General features: G+C 45.1%; 1 protein-coding gene across 2 annotated transcripts in view; it reads right to left on the bottom strand.

The window, feature by feature from the left end:
* Positions 1-19,986, bottom strand: part of LHX4 (LIM homeobox 4) — a 90,556-nt gene that overhangs the window by 25,613 nt on the left and 44,957 nt on the right. For both annotated transcript variants that reach the window (XM_053391326.1, XM_053391325.1), the window contains exon 2: positions 13,591-13,762. In XM_053391326.1, coding sequence (XP_053247301.1) covers positions 13,591-13,655 — 65 coding nt within the window. In that variant the 5' untranslated portion in view covers positions 13,656-13,762. The remainder of the gene's footprint in view (positions 1-13,590; positions 13,763-19,986) is intronic.

Genomic DNA, 19,986 nt, shown 5'->3' with positions numbered 1-19,986 from the left:
CTAGGTGAGCCTCTCTCAGGAGGTTTTTCCTTGGCCAAGATGCCACAGTGAAAAAGGCCCTCTCCTTGATAGTCTCACTGCACTTGGAGGGCGCACAAGGAGAAGCCCCCCCCCCCAGTGATATTATGGTTTACACAAGAGAAGAGGTCAGGTACCCTGATCCCAAGCCATTTATGGGGTTTAAAAATTAAAACCAGTTGCAGCTGCTCATAGAAAAAAAGTTGAATGAATCCAGGTAATTGTGATTGGGTGGCAGTGCACCTCCCCACCCCACAGTGTACGGTAGCAGCACAGACAGGAATTTCTATGTTAGGTGAGCACAGAAGTTCCCTGCCCAGAAAATGATGTCATTTACTCTTGTATTATCTTATCAGGGTGTCCTGAACATTCCAGAGGATGCAGAAGCTCACAGGGCCATTCTGGAGACTTCTAAAAACCTCTTAAATATGTTGCCAACTTGAAACATCTAATGAGTCTCCCTATATAGAAAGCACTAACTTTTAAAAATTGTTATTATCTGTATTTTTAATAGATTTTTAAAATATTGTTTTAATTCTATTAGTGTTTTTAAAGGTAAAGGGACCCCTGACCATTAGGTCCAGCCGTGACCGACTCTGGGGTTGCGGCGCTCATCTCGCTTTATTGGCCGAGGGAGCCGGCATACAGCTTCCAAGTCATGTGGCCAGCAGGACTAATCCGCTTCTGGCGAACCAGAGCAGCGCACGGAAACGCCGTTCACCTTCCCGCCAGAGCGGTACCTATTTATCTACTTGCACTTCGATGTGCTTTCGAACTGCTAGGTTGGCAGGAGCAGGGACCTAGCAACGGGAGCTCAACCTGTTGCGGGGATTCGAACCGCCGACCTTCTGATCGGCAAGCCCTAGGCTCAGTGGTTTAACCCCCTGCACCACCTGCGTCCCTTCATTGTGTTTTTAATGACCTTCTAATGACTATCTTTTTTACATTTTTAGCTTTTTCTATTTTTGTCCCACTCTATCTCTAGTCTGAGGGAAAGACAATCTTCTTCTTCTTCTTCTTCTTCTTCTTCTTCTTCTTCTTCTTTTTCTTTTTCTTTTTCTTTTTCTTTTTCTTTTTCTTTTTCTTTTTCTTTTTCTTTTTCTTTTTCTTTTTCTTTTTCTTTTTCTTTTTCTTTTTCTTCCTCTTCCTCTTCCTCTTCCTCTTCCTCTTCCTCCTCCTCCTCCTCCTCCTCCTCCTCCTTCTCCTCCTATTATGTGCTCCCGATTCACTTCTGTACTGATAGGCACCTGACCAATTGAGTTTGCTATTAAGGGCTCATCTACACTTCCACTTGTGCTGTGACTAGAAACTACAGGTCCAAGCAGTTTTCTGTTTCCCTGGGAAAACTCCCTCTTTACTGCTCACTCTCCAATTCAGAGGTCCGGAAAGTGTCAACATGAGAACGGGCCTTTTCTGTGGTGGCTCCCTGGAGTCCAAGACAGAAGAATGTCAAGAGAATACAAACTCGTTTGCAAGGAAGATCCTCAGACTAGAGACTCGGCTGCCTTCTATCTTTCCTGTAAATTCAGCATGGACTCTGCATTTCATGTCTATGCCTTCAAGGGTGTTCTTCCATGGGGGGGGGGGGCAGAATATTACAGTAGAATTGGCTCCAAGGCTTATCCTGCTGAGTGATGCCCACACGAGAGCCGTTACTTCCTTTAAAACCTGCTTATGTAATGCCATTAAAGAGGTTTTAACTAAAAGCAAAAACACTCATTTCTGCAGGGCAGATCAAGCAGCCATTTCCCCACTCCAGAGAGATCCAAACAACTGGCCAAATGAGGAGGGATATTAACTGTTGGATTAAAAAGCTCATTAATGCCAACAAAGGAGCACCGGAGGGAGGTCCCCAGAGCAAAATATTATCTTACGACATGCCACTGGGAGCTTTGAAAGCTGAACAGGTTTTGGCCGGCCAGCCAGCCAAGCATTATGTGATTTTTGGGTGTCCAGAGAATGAGATATGAATGCTAACAAGCAGGTGAGCCAACGTGAATAAAATAGGGGGGGGAGTAAGCCCTGCCCTAAGGGACGCGGGTGGCGCTGTGGGTTAAACCACAGAGCCTAGGGCTTGCCGATCAGAAGGTCAGCGGTTCGAATCCCCGCAACAGGGTGAGCTCCCATTGTTCGGTCCCTGCTCCTTCCAACCTAGCAGTTTGAAAGCACGTCAAAGTGCAAGTAGATAAATAGGTACCGCTCCGGTGGGAAGGTAAACGGCGTTTCCGTGCGCTGCTCTGGTTCGCCAGAAGCGGCTTAGTCATGCTGGCCACATGACCCGGAAGCTGTACGCCGGCTCCCTCGGCCACTAAAGCGAGATGAGCGCCGCAGCCCCAGAGTCGGCCACGACTTGACCTAACGGTCAGGGGTCCCTTTACCTTTTAAGCCCTGCCCTGCATAATCACAAGATGTAGTGCATGCACACCATCAACTTGGGGGGAGGCCCTCAAATATTTATTGCGGGTGCCGAAACAACCTTGGCCCCTAGGAGCTGGCTCCTATGCTAATAGGGGATTCTTCATGTTTGCCATCATTGTGAATCACCCTAAATCATGCATGAAAAGGGCCATTTTTCAAGTTATTTGCTGAAATGGCTGTTTCTAAGCAATCACTTGTTTTCAGCTCCTTGAATTATTTGACGGGGTGTGTGCGCACCCTTCGAAGGTATATATTGTGTGCACAGCATAGGTTCTACTCAGAGTAGGCCCGCTAAAATTAGTAAGACCTATTTGAATCATGTTCATTAATTTAAATGGGTTTACTACGAGTAAAATTTAGCTGAACACTACCCATAATCTCTAAAGACGGTTTACAAAATAAAAAAATAGATGCAGCAAACACCATCACCAGTGAACCATTAGCTGTCCTCTTCCTGTTGCTGTAATCCCTTGCATAAACAAAACCCCCCACTCTCTACATTATGGCTTCAAATGATCCATGTTAATTGAGCATCTGGCCTATTACATGTTCCTCAGCTGCTAATGGCAAAAAAAAGATAGGGCAGGCAGAAGCATCAGGTTTCATCCCAAGAGCCGCAAACAAACCCTTAATCAAAATGGGAAGACTACAACAACAGTCACACCTCACATTTGAAGCTCCTTATGATACCACTAGGAACATGGGTGGTGCTGTGGGTTAAACCACAGAGCCTAGGACTTGCCGATTAGAAGGCTGGCTGTTCGAATCCCCGCGACGGGGTGAGCTCCCGTTGCTTGGTCCCTGCTCCTGCCAACCTAGCAGTTCGAAAGCACGTCAAAGTGCAAGTAGATAAATAGGGACCGCTCCGGTGGGAAGGTAAACGGCGTTTCCATGCGCTGCTCTGGTTCGCCAGAAGTGGCTTAGTCATGCTTGCCACATGACCCGGAAGCTGTACGCCGGCTCCCCCGGCCAATAAAGCGAGATGAGCACCACAACCCCAGAGTCGGCCACAACTGGACCTAATGGTCAGGGGTCCCTTTACCTTTTATGATACCCCTTGGCCATGGTTTCCACCAAAGAATTCTGTGAGCTGTAGTTTGTTAAGGGTGCAGAGAGTTTGCTAGGCAATCCTATTCCCCCCCAAAGAACTACCATCCCTCGAGTTTGCCTGTGAAGAGGTTAAGTGTTAAAACAACTCTGGGAATTGTAGTTCCGTGAGCGGAGCAGGGCTTTCCTAACAACTTTCTGCAGAGGAATCTGTGCCACTAGTCTGCCATATGTCAGCATCAGTCTAAAGCAGGGGTCGGCAACCTAAGGCCCAGGGGCCGGATGCGGCCCAGTTGCCTTCTCAATGGACGGTCCGGGAATCAGCGTGTTTTTACATGAGTAGAATGTGTCCTTTTATTTAAAATGCATCTCTGGGTTATTTGTGGGGCATAGGAATTCATTCTTTCCCCCCCAAAAAATATAGTCCAGCCCACCACATGGTCTGAGGGACGGTGGACCAGCCCACAGCTGAAAAAGGTTGCTGACCCCTGATCTAAAGACTATTTCACAAGACAAGCCTGGGTTTGGCACCAGATATACCGTATTTTTCCATGTATAAGATGCCCCCATGTATAAGACACCTCATATTTTTGGGGACTCCGAATTAAGAAAACACCCCTCAGCACTACCCGTGTATAAGACGAGCCCCAATTTTAAACCTAATTTTTTGGTTAAAAAACCTAGTCTTATACATGGAAAAACATGGTACACTTAAAGAAGGAGCTGTAGCCTACCACTGGTCCCTGACAAAGGTAGCATGATATGCATGCCAGGAAACACGCTTAAATTGTTAAGCGTGCACTTAAACAATTTAGGAGCACATCTTAAATAATGCAGTGTGTTTAATGCCCCCCACCAAGGTTTTTTTAAACAAGCTCACCCAACACTAGCTATGCTGTATTTAATGTTGGCATGCTAAAACTTTCTGCTGGTTCCCAGGCACATCTCACTGCTTCAGTCTCCTGTACAACAAATGTGTTTGGGAAAGATCAGGAGGGCAATCAAGAATGGGCATTTTTGTGGGGGGCTTCCTGCCCTCTGGCACAGAACAGATGTGCTTGATGTGGCAAGAGAGATTAAAATCAGACAAAGCAATAGTCCAATTTGGGCTTAAAAACACAGTGGGGGGGAGGGTGTATTAGAGGGATTGGGTCTCTAAGAAGGTTAAATTCCCACAAATAGCATTCACCCTGTGAGAGCTCTAGAGCAGGACAAAATTCCCTTTATTACATGCTTGGAGATTCTACTCCATTTAAAAAATGACCCAGTATTTTCCTACACATCACCTGCTTGTCTTATACAGAGTCTCTTTCCCATGACATTTACCTTTCCCCCACCCCGTTCCATTTCCCCCAAATTTGAATTTCCTCCCCTCCTACTAGCACATAGCATAAGGACATATCTGTGGCACATTATCGCAGTCAAACCAACAATTCATGCTTTGCCAGACAGACACACGAAGGACTTGAGGCTCACAGAGCTTTCCTGTAAAATTTGCTAGAGAGAACTTCCTTTGCCTGCCTCAGCAGGAAACTGTAACACGACATCCTTCCTTCCTGCCCTGATAGCCTCCTCCTTTTTCATCGCACTTCCAAGATGACCTCATGTGCATATCTGTGCTCTGCAGCTCAGACACCATTTTTTATTTTTGTACTAAGAAGCAATGACAAACCTAGACAGCATCTTAAAAAACAGAGACATCACCTTGCCAACAAAGGTCCGTATCGTTAAAGCTATGGTTTTCCCAGTAGTGATGTATGGAAGTGAGAGCTGGACCATAAAGAAGCCTGATCGCTGAAGAATTGATGCTTTTGAATTATGGTGCTGGAGGAGACTCTTGAGAGTCCCATGGACTGCAAGAAGATCAAACCTCTCCATTCTGAAGGCAATCAGCCCTGAGTGCTCACTGGAAGGACAGATCCTGAAGCTGAGGCTCCAAGACTTTGGCCATCTCATGAGAAGAGAAGACTCCCTGGAAAAGACCCTGAAGCTGGGAAAGATGGAGGGCACAAGGAGAAGAGGACGACAGAGGATGAGATGGTTGGACAGTGTTCTTGAAGCTACCAGCATGAGTTTGACCAAACTGCGGGAGGCAGTGGAAGACAGGAGTGCCTGGCGTGCTCTGGTCCAGGGGGTCACGAAGAGTCGGACATGACTGAAGCACAACAACAAAGCAACTGCTGCATCCTGGTGCTTTGGTGAATTCTGGATGCATCAGCTATACAGACACACCCACACCCAGGCATCCCCTCCCCCAGCTGTCCTGGGATTTCCCTTCACCCAAATGCACAAGGGTTAAGGGGTTTTGTGAAGGTCCCAGCATTTTCGTGGCAATTGGAGACTATAGAATTGGGGTCTGATTCCATAGTCCCGGCCTGCATGATTAGGACTCACTCACATAGCTGAGTCGTTTACAGATAAGTTGCTCCCACAAGTGAATAAAAGACAACTTAGAGATGCAATTTTCAAAACCAAAGGGCATGCAGAGTTGGCAGTACATGAGCTGGGGTTTAAAAGAGGGAGACAGAGAGAGGGGGAAAGTGATACATTTTTTAATTAGAGTAACTTCAGTTGGTGAAGGAGTCTAGACTTTAGATCTGCCTACACACATTTCATTTTTAATTTGTACACCGCTTTTCTGTTATTAAAAACAAGGTGATTTACAAGCTGAAGAAGCAACAAAATGGACAGCAAAGATCACCTACCTAATAATCTGATCCAATACACAAAAAAGTCATAAAAAATAACTTTAAAATAAACAACTTGCATCAAACAAAGCCGTACAAAAATCTGTAATAATAATAAATAAATAAATAAATAAATAAATAAATAAATAATAATAATAATAATAATAATAATAATAATAATAATAATAATATATTACTTATACCCTGCCCATCTAGCTGGGTAAAGAGTAAAATTAAAAATCAGCAGATAATAATTAAACAGTTTACACTTAACAATTGCAATAAAGAATTACTAAACTATAATCAATAAAAAGAATGGCAAGTCACATGCATAAAATATTGCAGAACGTACAAAACCATGTAAAAGGATCAAATTGAGAAAAAAAGTGGAAAAAGCCATTGCCTGTTGGTCAGGAGAAAGACTCTCTCCCCTCACTTGAACTGGTGATAATTAATTCTAAGCTATAGCAAGGTTATTTATTAATGATGACTGTTTGGTAGTAATTATCCAAACCCCAAACTGAGCTGTTTTAATGCTCAGCCCCAGAGGCTCTGGTGTCCCCTTGGGGTTCATGAGATTACAGTGAAACTAATATAGAAAACGGGGGGAAATTGATCTTTCTCTAAGGTTTCCACCACATGCCGAAGAGCAAGCCACTTTTCAGTTAAAATGTAAAATTAAAAACAATTTGCCTCTTCCGCATGCTAATAGCTGTAAACATCAAAGAACCTCCTGGCTGTGTGTGCATGGGGGCCCTATATCTTTGGTGAAACACAAGGGGACAAATATAGAAGCTGAATTTTAGTCTGGAAGCCTTTCAAGCCTCTCATAGGTTGGCCAGATCAGTAAGAATAAATCTATGGTGGGCCTCAAGCAAGAAGAAAACCAGGATATGTATCCTTAGCACAACAAAATGTAAGAACTACAGTCATACCTTGGGTTAAAGTTGCTTCAGGTTGAGCGTTTTCGGGTTGCGCTCCGCGGTGACCCAGAACTAATGGAACGCGTTACTTCCGGGTTTCACCGCTCACGCATGCGCAGACACTCAAAATGATGTTACACGCATGCGCAGAAGCGGCGAATTGCGGCACGCACAGACGCAGGTTGCGTTCACTTCAGGATGCAAACAGGGCTCTGGAACGGATCCCGTTCGCATCCAGAGGTACCACTGTACTGACATTAAGTGTGAAGTCAGATGTACCATTTTTAAGAGTAACAGAGGCAGCTTCACAGTGCACCACAGTAATTCAATATATCTTTTTCGGTGCTAGGGAAAAAAACCCAGTTCTGCAGTTTTTGGGTGTCTTTTAGTTTAATAGGGCAATCCCAGTTGTGGAGGGCACCTACTGGCTAGCACCAATGCCATCGACAATACAATTCCCAGAGGAGGTATGCTATAGTTCTCTTTTAAATGATTGCCTTAAAAACAAAAACAAACCTTCAATTTTGTTTTCTTTTGGGTAAATCAACGAATACGAGCTGCTTATATAAAAAAAACAGAAGAGGTGCCATGGCTCAGTCTCTCGGATCTCCAATAAAAGACCTCGGACAGCAAGACTCGAAAGGACCGCTCTGCCCAATTGTCAGCCAATATGAGGGTAGATAGACCACCTGCCTAAATAAGTGCAAGACGTTTCCATATGGACCGTCACTCAATACATAACAGAAGGGACAACGCTCATCCAGCATTTGTCAATGTATAAGGCAAGCTATGGTGCTGAGTTCACACCGTGTGTGAAGAACCAGCTAGAATAGCTCTTAAAATCTGCCAGTTTTTACCTCAAGCCTTCCTGGAAGCCATGTTAGATGTGTTTGAAGAATTAAACATTTCATGATTAAGCAATTATCTGTTTATTAAACAACAGAATATGCATGCATCTCCTTACACATAACTGAGAATTACCTGTTTTCCTCCTTTTCCCAATGTAATTCAAAAGTCCGCATGCTCTTTTGCCCACAGAAATTGGTCCAGTGCGGACTTCCGGGTTAGCGCCATCGGAGAATGGCGGAGTTCCTCCGACCGGAGGAACGGGCTCCGTGGAAATTGGGGCCTCCCGCCGCGGCGAAGGCGGGGGCCCGCTAGAAATCCCAGGCGGAGGAAGCCTGGGACCGTGGGGTTCGGCAGAGCACCAAGAGCGCCTCCCTTACTCACGAGGAAACCCACTTTGGGGGCTCCGGAGTGAAGTGGGGTGAGCAGCGCGGTGCATGAAACTGATCGCTATTTCCATGGAGGGAAGCTGCACAGCCATCGCCGGAGAGCGCTGACTTTTTCTTGATGACATTTGGACTCTAAATCAAGTACCCGTGAGTAAAAACGGAGAATCGGATTAAGAAACTGCAAATTTTATGAATCAGGCACGAAGCGGGAAGGTGTAAACAGGAAGTCCGCCTCCCGTTTTTGTATACGGATTGAAGCAAAGACCTTGCAACCTAATAGCTTAAAAAGTCTTTTTAAAGTTGGAAGTTTCCTGCACCCATAACCAACAAAGCTCCCCTGAAAGCAGGAGTAAAGGGGGGAAGAAATTTGACTGTTTAATCCTGCAGAAAGTGTGAAAAGGAGCATAAGTTTCTACCGTCCCAAACCTGGGGACGGGGTATCGGGACAGAATCCGCTTGAGACGTCCATTGATTGAAAGTGGAGCATTTTGACAGATAGGAAGAATAAAAGAAAAGAAACAAACTAACTTCAACGCTACCTTCTGCATTTCTGCTCTTTAAAGAAACTAAGTATTTGAAATTGAAAGGACTTTGAAATTGAAAGTAACTTTCTTTACTTGATACTTTCCTGAAAATGGATACAAATAGAAATTTTGTCCCCTAGAGGGAGCTTGTCAGTTTGCGTTCTCAGCTTACATATGTGAGGCTTCGGACCGTGGGAACAGCCGTCTGGTTTTGTTTCCAAACAGAAATGTTTTGGCAGGAAGGTTTGGCGTTTGCCCTTGACAGGACTAATGCTCTGCTCGAGCAGCTGTCTGGGAAAATGAGCCTGATGAACGAAAAACTGGATTGTATGAGTGCTGTGACCAGTGAATATGATTTAATAGAGAACAAGGTTAAAGAAGTTACACAGCGATTAACTCAGGAATCTGGCTTGACAAGGTAAGTTCAAGGGCAGACGGAGAAGGAAGAGGTAGTTGCTATTCCTTATATAACACAAACGGTAAGACCTAAAGTTCTACAGGAACAAAAGCTACCGCTTTGGAAGAATGAATTTGGAGAGTGCTGGAACGCATTTGAAGTCAAGGAAGTTCTCTAGTGGGACTCTGAAACAGGTGGATAACTATTTGGACAAATACTTTTTGGACTACAAAGATGAGGATGGGGAGTGGAGCTGGGGGGAAAGAGACAACAGGATGAAGAAAAGTGGAAATTATTACTGGATGGCTCCCCCAGGAAATCCACTCCCACAGAAACTAACAATAGACAAAGAACTGTGTAAGTACAAACAAGAACAAAAAAATCTGCAGAAGGAGCCTAGAAGAGACTTAAGAGCCTCGGGCATCAGAAAACCAGATTGATGGACTAAGTAATGGACAGAAAGGACTGATATGACCCGAAACCAGGAAGAAGGGACGTTGGATGAAAATTAGAAATACGAAGGGAACTTTTTATGTTAACCTTGGAATTAATGCAATATTATTGAAATTTGAGGGATTTTGCTGGAAAGGAACTAAATTGGCTTTAGTAGAAATGTTTTTAAGGAAAAATGCATGAATGTATGTGTTTTTGAAATTTTAAGATTTTTAACATAAGATAAGGTTAAATGGAGAAAGGTAAATTGAATAACAGACTATATTAAAAGAGGGAAAGGTTATGTTGATTAAAGAATAAGATAGAGTGTCATGATTAACTATTTAAATTAAAATTGAGAAATTTGGGAAGAATTTGCTGAAATAACGAATTAAATTAGAATACAAAAGGGGAGGTGTGAGGAGGTTCAAGAACTAAGCAAATGAAAAATTGTAATTGGAGATTTGTACTTTTTCTTTTTTTTTTAATTTTTACTTTTTCTTTTTTGGGCTAGGGTTGGGGATTTCTTATGTATTGAAGAAACTTTGAATAAATATTACTTAAAAAAAAAAAAAGAAATGGGTCCAGTGCAATGTGCATTGCCATGACTATTTTGTGTCCTCCCCACACCCTGCCCCCTGCCGTCAGTCCCCACGGCAGGCAGACAGGGCACCAGCTGTCCACCAAACTAACTGGGTCACTGAGGCTACAATCCTGTGCATGCTTACTCAGAATAAAGTCCATCTGTTTTAAATGAGGCTTACTCTCAGGTAGCTTTGCAGAGGGCTGCAGCCTGAGACACTGTATCTGGAACTGACCCCAGAGGCGCCATGCCCTCATTCCATCAGTCCAATCCATGCCTAGGTTCCCCACTCCCGCAACTGAAGCAAAGCAGCTGCAAGGAGCAGATCAGGTTTTGATTAGGAGAAACATTAAAGTTAAAAGGGATTTATTTCTAATGCAAAACAGCTTGGAGGGATTGTTATATGCTGGAGGGTGTCTTAGGTTAAGCCACTGCATGAATCTGTGCAGGAAAGGTGTTTGCATTACCCCTTTGCTACTCCTTTAACTACTGAAGCACTACTACTTAGTGCCTAGGACCCTTGTACCTACGGGACCGCCTCTCCCGGTATGCCCCACGGAGAGCCTCAAGGTCCATAAACAGCAACACCCTAGTGGTCCCAGGCCCTAAAGAAGTTAGATTAGCTTCAACCAGAGCCAGGGCCTTTTCAACACTGGTGAAAACTGGTGAAACAACCGGCCTGGTGGAACTCTCTGCCTCATGAGACCAGGGCCCTGCAAGATCTGATTTCTTTCCGCAGGGCCTGTAAGACAGAGTTGTTCCGCCTGGCCTTTGGCTTGGAGCCAATTTGATTCCCTCCCTCTCTTTCTTTTTTCTTTTTCCTTTCTCCTCCTGTGATGAGGCTGCATTTTAATATTTCAATGTTTCAATATTTTAATGTTGTATTTTAATCTTGTTTTTAAGTTGTATTCATTCAACTTGTTTTTATTATTGCTTGTTAGCCGTCCTGAGCCCGGCCTTGGCTGGGGAGGGCAGGGTATAAATAAAAATTATTATTATTATTATTATTATTATTATTTCTAAGTTCCCTTCCTGATGCTACTGTGCAGTGACTGAATTTGCAAAGAGGTCTATCACTGGCCAGCCAAAGTGATGAGCAGCATGATGCTCAAGCAGGCCTTCATGAACATCTGTCCTGAACCCCAAAACAAAGACTTCACACCCAGGTAGATGGCCTAGAAGTGTATCATTTTCTTGCTGTATGCTTGTGAAACATGGACCACTTATAAACGCCATCTCCAACTCCTCGAAAGATTCCATCAAAAGTGTCTCCAAAAAAAATTATACATCACTTGCAAAGATAGGCGAACTAATGCCAGTGTACTGAAAGAAGCAAAGATCACCAGTGTTGAAACTATGATTCTTCAACATCAACTTCGTTGGACTGGTCATGTTGTGCGGATGCCCGATAATCGTCTTCCAAAGCAACCTCGGTACTCTACAATGGACCTTCGGATTACGTTACCTTTGGGTAATGTAACTTTCGGGTTGCGAACGTGGCAAACCCGGAAGTGTGTACTTCTGGGTTTTGCCGCACATGTGCACAGAAGTGGTGCCTCTAGATGCGGACTTTTCGGGATACGTACAGACCCCCGGAACGAATTAAGTTCATATCTGGAGGGTCCACTGTATTCTGAACTTAACATGGAAAGCGTAACGACGGTGGTCAGCAAAAGAGGTTTAAAGACTCTCTCAAGGCAAATCTTAAAAAATGAACAACTGGGAAACACTGGCCTGAAAGCGCTCCAGTTGGAGAACAGCCTTTACCAAAAGTGGCGTGCACTTTGAAGACGCTCAAACTCAGGACAAAGGGGAGAAATGTGCTAAGAGGAAGGCAAGCTTGGCAAACCCTCATTATGATCAACTCCCGCCCGGAAACTTATGTCCCCACTGTGGAAGGATGTGTGGATGCAGAATTGGCCTCCACAGTCCCTTACGGACTCACTGTTAAGACCGTGTTCCTGGAAGACAATCTTACTCGGCCACGTGTGGTCACTAAAGAAGAAGAATAGTACAATTTTCTTTCCCGTCGACGACTAAGTGGCTGAGATGAGCTTGCCAGCCCAACCAACTAGCAGCAGAAGACAAGGTCAATCTCTGTAGCTCCTCCAGAATCATTCTTCGCTATAACCGGGGAGGAATCTATTGGCACTGTAGCTCCCTCTTGGCTGGGCCCAGAATAGTTATTATCTGCCTTCTCATCAACCCTAGGATGAGTTATTGGAATGGAAACAGAAGCTGCGGAAGGGATTGAGGGAGAAAACACAACAACTTGAGGAAGCCATGGCGGTGCACCATCATGCTCTGTAGCTGGGGCCCAAAATACGAGATGCACAAAGCTGATGACGAAACCCCAGAGGGAATTTGTACTTATTCATTTATTTGACTGTAGTAATATGCTCTTGGAAATGCTTCCTTGACCCTTCAAAGCTTTGGGGAGACAACAGAGGGAGCTCTCAACAAGAGAGTGTTTTTATTGTGTATTTTGATGCTGTGAACTACCCTGAGATCTTCGGATGAAAGGCAGTATACAAATTGAATATGTAAATAGGTAAACGTAAAGGGACCCCTGGCCATTAGGTCCAGTTGCGGACGACTCGGGGGTTGCAGCGCATATGACCCGGAAGCTGTACGCCAGCTCCCTCGGCCAATAAAACGAGATGAGCGCCGCAACCCCAGAGTCGGCCACGACTGGACCTCATGGTCAGGGGTCCCTTTACCTTTACCTAGGGTAAAGAACATTAGAACTGGGAGAACAGGGAGAAGTGTCCCAGCATAAGTTATTTGCATAGGGCTAAACGTATCTGCTCAGAAGTTCTCAATAGCTATTTCAATCATCCCAAGAAGAAAATGTTGGCTGGAAAATACATACTGCTCTTGTTGCCCCCATCTGACTGTAAGGAAGTAGGTGTGTTGGACAGAAAAACAATTACATTGGCAATAATTACGTCAAGGGAGCAAAACTGGAGCTTTCTGTGAAGCAAGCAGGGTATATATCTATGTATCTGTATAAAAGAAATACCATTGCCACAGAATCAGAATATGATATTAAAAATACTGTACCAAGATTTCATATAGCACTTTTATAAAGAATTTCATAACAGTAATATCTACAGCAATCCTGTATGGTGAGTCTGCATTATCATCATGGTTTGCCTGCTTGCCCTTTCAGTCACTATGTGATCTCTCAATTATTCCAAGCAAAAATTGTATGTTCAAGTATCAGCAAACACCTCCTTTGAAAGGAAGTGAGACTGCATATCCTGCTGCTACTTAGAGGGCTAGCAAACTCCCCAACGCGAAAGTGGAAAGTTCTCTGCACCTACTTGAAGAAGTCTTCTTTGCAATAGACGCTCCCGGCTCTGGAGAAGCAGCGGTCTGCCAGCTGCATTTGGCAATCTGCGCACTTGAGGCAAGAACCGTGCCAGTGGCGGTCGAGGACTTTCAAGATGAATTTATCCAGGATGTGCTGGTTGCAGCCGGCACACTGGGGGATCTCTGGCGGAGGAAGAAAGAACATCAGCAAAAAAAAAAAAAAAAACCTACCCAAAAACACTGCAGAGCAAGAAAAGACTTTAAGGCACGACCATTTCTGACCTAGAGGGATAATGGCAGCAACCTAATCTGTTGCTTGAACAACTGAAGTGGGTACATTGGAACTGCTGGTTCAACATGTATAACAAACAGCGCTCCTAACAAAAGGATATCTCATATTCCTCTGCTGTTTGCACACCATTTCTCTGTCTGGACTTACCATCCGTACCAATTTGGGCATTTCTCTCGGTTCACTACATAAACTAGCCTCAAACTGGCTCGGGACAGCTGCCACACGGCTTGTAGGAGCTAGTAGCTGAGATCAGCTCTTGCGCAGAACTGTGACACAGAATTTATTGTGAAAACCCATCCCTGTGACTTGCAGGAATTGTGGTGAATATTAAAACAGGCACGCCCTGGATCTCGTAGCCCAAGTCTCCTGCTGCTGTTGTTTTATGGCATATTGGGCATATTTAATTACGGGTGCTTATATAATAGGATTGCTTTATTGTGTACCGTATTTTTTGCACCATAACACTCACTTTTTTCCTCCTAAAAAGTAAGGGGAAATGTCTGTGCGTGTTATAGAGGGAATGCCTACGGGTGGCATGCCTACGGATTTTCCTCCTCTAAAAACTACGTGCGTGTTATGGTTGGGTGCGTGTTATAGAGCGAAAAATACGGTATATATGTTCATTTAAAAAAATGTTTGTATTTTGAGGTTCATATCATTGGTTATTATACTTGTAAACAATTAAATTATGGGTTATTATACTTGTAAACAAATCATCATCGTCTGAATAGGGGCATCCAAATATTGCAACCATTTAACAGCTTTGTCCCATATATACACCAATTGAATCAAATAGAGAGGAGCAGCCGGGTGGGGGAGGCCGTGGCAATGGGTGACAAGCGCTGGAGGTGGCGAGTGGCAAGATCCTTTGGGGGGCCCAGATTTGCTGCCCGCCCCCCAGCTGTCCCCAGCCTGCTGCTCAAGGTTGACTGCCTCACTGAGGCTCATGGGCTGGCTGGCACCGAGTGGAAAGGCCCTGTATAATTTAATATATATGTCCAAATAAGTTGTTGTAAGTAGATCTAGATGGGATTGCCATTCCCCTCCCCAGTTTAAGCCCAACAACTGAAGAGGGCTTCTGCCTATATATAAAGTGTCTGTCTGCAGGCAGAACAGGTAATACTGATGTGCATATCTGTGTGTTCGTCTCTATTTCCATCCGCCTATAGTTCGAAATAATGGAATGCACTGTAAAAATCTGCCAAGGGAGATTACCCAGTAAAAGCAATGCGCATAAATTCTGATATACATGCCTGAAAGAAGATTGATTTCTGAGGAGTCAAACGATACAGCAGGTTTAGTGTAATATTGCAAGAGATGTTTATGCATCAGAGCCTTCCTGTTCTGCTATCCTCTTGGGTAGCGATGGAGTGGCAGGAGACTGGCTCACAGTAAATACCAAGGATTTGTTGCCTTTTGATGCTGCTACAAATCCTCTGGATGGCCGGGAAAGACTCCTCAAGACCAAGAGCGATGGAACCTTTTCTTTTGGAATCCAAATGAAACAGCCAAGCTGATTGGCTTATTTATGGAGGAGCCTTCTATTGCTGGAGACAGGCGTTGCTTTTGAAGAGAACTGAAGGTGGAAGGATAGACCCATGGCTGCCCCTGCTGTACAGACATAACCAAACACTGTCTCTGGAGTCAGAGAGCATGCAAGGTTCTGTAGTCCATCAAAAACTCACAAGACATCTTTCTCCAGAGATGACCATGGGACAAAGGAAACAATGGGTACACCATATTGTATACCTGTATCTATTTTTCCAAAAAAATATTATTTAGTTTTTCCATGTTTTGAAATTTACAAACAATTATCAAACAACCAACATAAAAAGAGAATTCCGAAGAATCTCCTGGACTTTCCTTTGTGGGTCCTCATATTAACCTTTTCCTCCTGCACCTTGTCTATTAATCCACATCTCTTAAATCTCCATTATAACCAAAATTCAGCACTGAACTACAAGTGCTATTCCAATAGTTTTAATAGTTTACAATGCTTTTTAAGGTAAATTATATATTTCCCCCATCGTATACCTGTATCAAACCACCTTCAGCTTTTCAGAGCAACTGTCTCCTACTCTAAACACAAAGGCACCAACCATCAAGAGGTAAAGGTAAAGGGGCACCTGACCATGAGGTCCAGTCGCAGACGACTCTGGGGTTGTGGCACTCATCTCGCTTTATTGGCCGAGGGAGCCGGCGTACAGCTTCCGGGTCATGTGGCCAGCATGACTAAGCCGCTTCTGGCGAACCAGAGCAGCGCACGAAAACGCCGTTTACCTTCCCGCTGAAGTGTACCTATTTATCTACTTGCACTTCGTGCTTTTGAACTGCTAGGTTGGCAGGAGCTGGGACCGAGCAACAGGAGCTCACCCGGTCGCGGGGATTCGAACCGCTGACCTTCTGATCGCCAAGTCCTAGGCTCTGTGGTTTAACCCACAGTGCCACCCGCGTCCCTTAACCATCAAGAACTGAGGCTTTTTTAAAAGACCTTTGAAAAATGCTGTTTAAACTCATCGTGATTAACAGAGCACATTCCGTTCCAGAATCCACAGGTGAATGCACTTCACTTCTAGACTGCCCTGCTGTTCCTCCTGTCTCCTCCACCAAATGCTTTGTTCTGTTTTCAGGTTCAAAACATTAGAAAAGCATAGGAAGCTGCCTAGACCAAGTTGGAGCAGTGGTGCATTTAGCCCAGTATTGTCTGACTGGCAGCACCTCAGTTGTCCTATCAGGCGATGCCAAGAGACCTTCCTGCATGCAAAGGCATGCACAATACCATGCACTCAGCTGCAGCCTTTTCCCAGAGGCAGCACTTACTGTATTTTTTGCTCTATAAGATGCACTTTTCCCTCCTAAAAAGTAAGGGGAAATGTGTGTGCGTCTTATGGAGCGAATGCAGGCTGCGCAGCTATCGCAGAAGCCAGAACAGCAAGAGGGATCGCTGTGCAGCCCTCCCTCTCGCTGTTCTAGCTTCTGGCTTAGCTGCATGAAGCCTCCTCAAGGCAGGGAGAGCCTTCATCCCGCTGCCCTGAGGAGGCTTTGCGCGGCTAAGCCAGAAGCTAGAACAATGAGAGGGACCTCTGTGCAGCGCTCTCTCTCGCTGTTCTAGCTTCTGACTTAGCCCCTCAGTCCCTTCCCCCACCTCCCGGAAAAGCCCCCAAGAGCCACGCTCCCTTTAAAGAACTGTGCGGAGCGTGTGTGCGGCTCTTGGGAGCTTTTCCCCGAGGAGGGAGAAGGGCAGCCTGTCAGTGACGGGCTGCCCTCCTCAGGGAAAAGGCTGCAAGTGCCGCACACACGCTCCAGGCGGCTCATGAAAGGGAGCGCTGAGCAGAGCCTGTGATGCATACAGGCTCTGCTCAGCGCTCCATTTAAAGAATATTTTTTTTCTTGCATTCCCCCTCTAACAAAATAGGTGCGTCTTATGGTCAGGTACGTCTTATGGAGCGAAAAATACGGTAAGTGAAAAATAAAAAGAGTGCTTCTGACCATGTCCTGCCCAAGTTCAACTGGGCTCGCGCTGCAAATCTTTGATCGGCAATCAAACAGAATGGTCCTTTTCAGCAAGCCACCAGCTGAACAGCTCTAAAGCTGTCTGGTGACTCTGGCAAGGCCAATTTATTTTTATTTTTTTAGAAAGGAGAGGAACCAGTGGGTTTCAGATGACCCAGTGGGGATCATACTGTTCTTAACCAAGCCACTGCAATATAGCAACCCCAGCCACACATCCCAGCAATGTGGCTGGGAAGCTGTGCTAAGTAAATCCAATATGCAGAAAAACATTGTTGTGGAGAGGGTTGGGGTTAGTGCTGTGCCCTCGTCCAGGGATAACTAATGCCAAAAGGGAGCGTTCGTTGAATGAGTCAGCCACCAAGTTGCACAAGAACATTTTAATTAGATTGTTGCCATTTTTTAAATGGGATGTAGTACATAAGTCGTACACTGTCCTTCTTAGTTGTTTGACTACCGATAAAGACTGCTGATGCAAGCCTATTCAAAGTCAACTAGGTAATAAATATATTTTTTTAAAAGAAAAACAAAGTCAACTAGGAAGGCAGCCCCAACACCACCCAAAACCCGCTGAAGGAGGGTTTTACTATCAGATTTCTAAAAACAGGACTATCCCTGTGAGATTCCTTAAGTCAGGGGAAGTCAACATGGTAGCCTCCAGAGCCTGTGGCACTCCAGTTCCCGTCAGTTCCAGCCAGCATGGCCAATGGTCAGGCACCATGGGAATTGGCGCTGTGGGTTAAACCACAGAGCTTAGGACTTGCCGATCAGAAGGTCGGCGGTTCGAATCCCCACGACAGAGTGAGCTCCCATTGCTTGGTCCCTGCTCCTGCCAACCGAGCAGTTTGAAAGCATGTCAAAGTGCAAGTAGATAAATAGGTACAGCTCCGGCGGGAAGGTAAACGGCGTTTCCGTACGCTGCTCTGGTTTGCCAGAAGCGGCTTAGTCATGCTGGCCACATGACCCGGAAGCTGCACGCCGGCTCCCTCAGCCAATAAAGTGAGATGAGCGCCGCAACCCCAGAGTCGGCCACTCTGGTCAGTGGTCCCTTTACCTTTACCTTTAATCAAAGTATTTGACTTGACAAAAGAGTGTTAATAGCATGGAATATTTCAGGCAGCAGCAGACTGGAGTGGCGAGTTCAGGAAAACCTTTGCCTCTGCTGTTTGGCAAGACTGCTGCTTTGCGACAGATCTCAGGCTGGATCTAGACCCATCAAAAATGCATTTCAGGAAAACGCGTTGTAAACTTCATAATGGGAAATCACATTGGCAAAAGTCAGGACTCCACAGCGCCATCTGGTGTCACTGTGTTATAAAATGCTTTTCCTTTACTAATGTAGCAGAGTCCTCAATGTCCTCCAAAACAATAACTGAGCCCCTCTCCATCACTATTTGTATGTTTATCACAATGCTGAGACTCTGCTTTACCCTTACAATAGCTCACAATAACAAAATTTAAAATTAAAACAGTCAATCACATTAGATGGAATGGCCCTGCCCAAGGCTTATTGATTGTTGCTTTCCTAATCCAGCCCACCTGGTTGTCCCACATGGCACAAAACGGAAGCCCACCAAAATGGGGCAAAACGCCTCCCTAGCTTGAACGGTGAAAGACTAAAATAAGCAGGAGTCAATAAAAAATCTATACGCCCACTTTGTCTTCTTAAATAGAATTGTCTTTTGCGTGAATGGCTGCCAGGCCAACTCTTCCACTGCTATCACAGGCCTGGCAAACAGCTTTCATTTATCTAATTTATTTTAACTAAATTATTTAACATAACAGGAATCATGTTAATGGAATTCTGCATAGTGACCAGATTAGAGTCTAGTGCTTTAAAGCAACAAATGTCTCCAATTCACCTCTGAGCTAACACCCATCTTATTAAAATAAATATGTTTCCTCTGCATTTGCCTCTCAGTAGACATTCAGCACAATACGTAATTGGATTAGCGTTGCTGCTTAATTGACTAGCTACAAATTCATTTCCCTTGTTTGTCCTCATGCACCTTCCCACTCGCCCACCCCGGACACACCTCCAGGACTTGCCAAGATCACAGAATGTACAGGAAAAGGAGGAGAATCACAGAATTGAAGAGGGATCCCAAGTGTAATCTAGTCCAACCCCCTGCAATACGGGAATCTCAGAACGTGGCCCCCCCAATTGAATCATGCTGGTCGATCCACAGTAGAGAGGTAATAAGCTTTTGAACTAAAGGTAAAGGTAAAGGTACCCCTGCCCGTACGGGCCAGTCTTGACAGACTCTAGGGTTGTGCGCTCATCTCACTCTAGAGGCCGGGAGCCAGCGCTGTCCGCAGACACTTCCGGGTCACGTGACCAGCGTGACGAAGCTGCTCCGGCGAACTGGCACCAGAGCAGCACATGGAACGCCGTTTACCTTCCCGCTAGAAAGCAGTACCTATTTATCTACTTGCACTTAATTGTGCTTTCGAACTGCTAGGTGGGCAGGAGCTGGGACCGAACGATGGGAGCTCACCCCGCCGCGGGGATTCGAACCGCCGACCATGCGATCGGCAAGTCCTAGGCACTGAGGTTTTACCCACAGCGCCACCCGCGTCCCTTAAGCTTTTGAACTAGTCTTGT

This window comes from Podarcis raffonei, chromosome 6 (genome assembly GCF_027172205.1).
Source record: "Podarcis raffonei isolate rPodRaf1 chromosome 6, rPodRaf1.pri, whole genome shotgun sequence".
NCBI classification, from domain to species: domain Eukaryota; kingdom Metazoa; phylum Chordata; class Lepidosauria; order Squamata; family Lacertidae; genus Podarcis; species Podarcis raffonei.
Note: the sequence above shows the minus strand (reverse complement) of the source record. Positions and strands in the feature narration are given on the sequence as shown.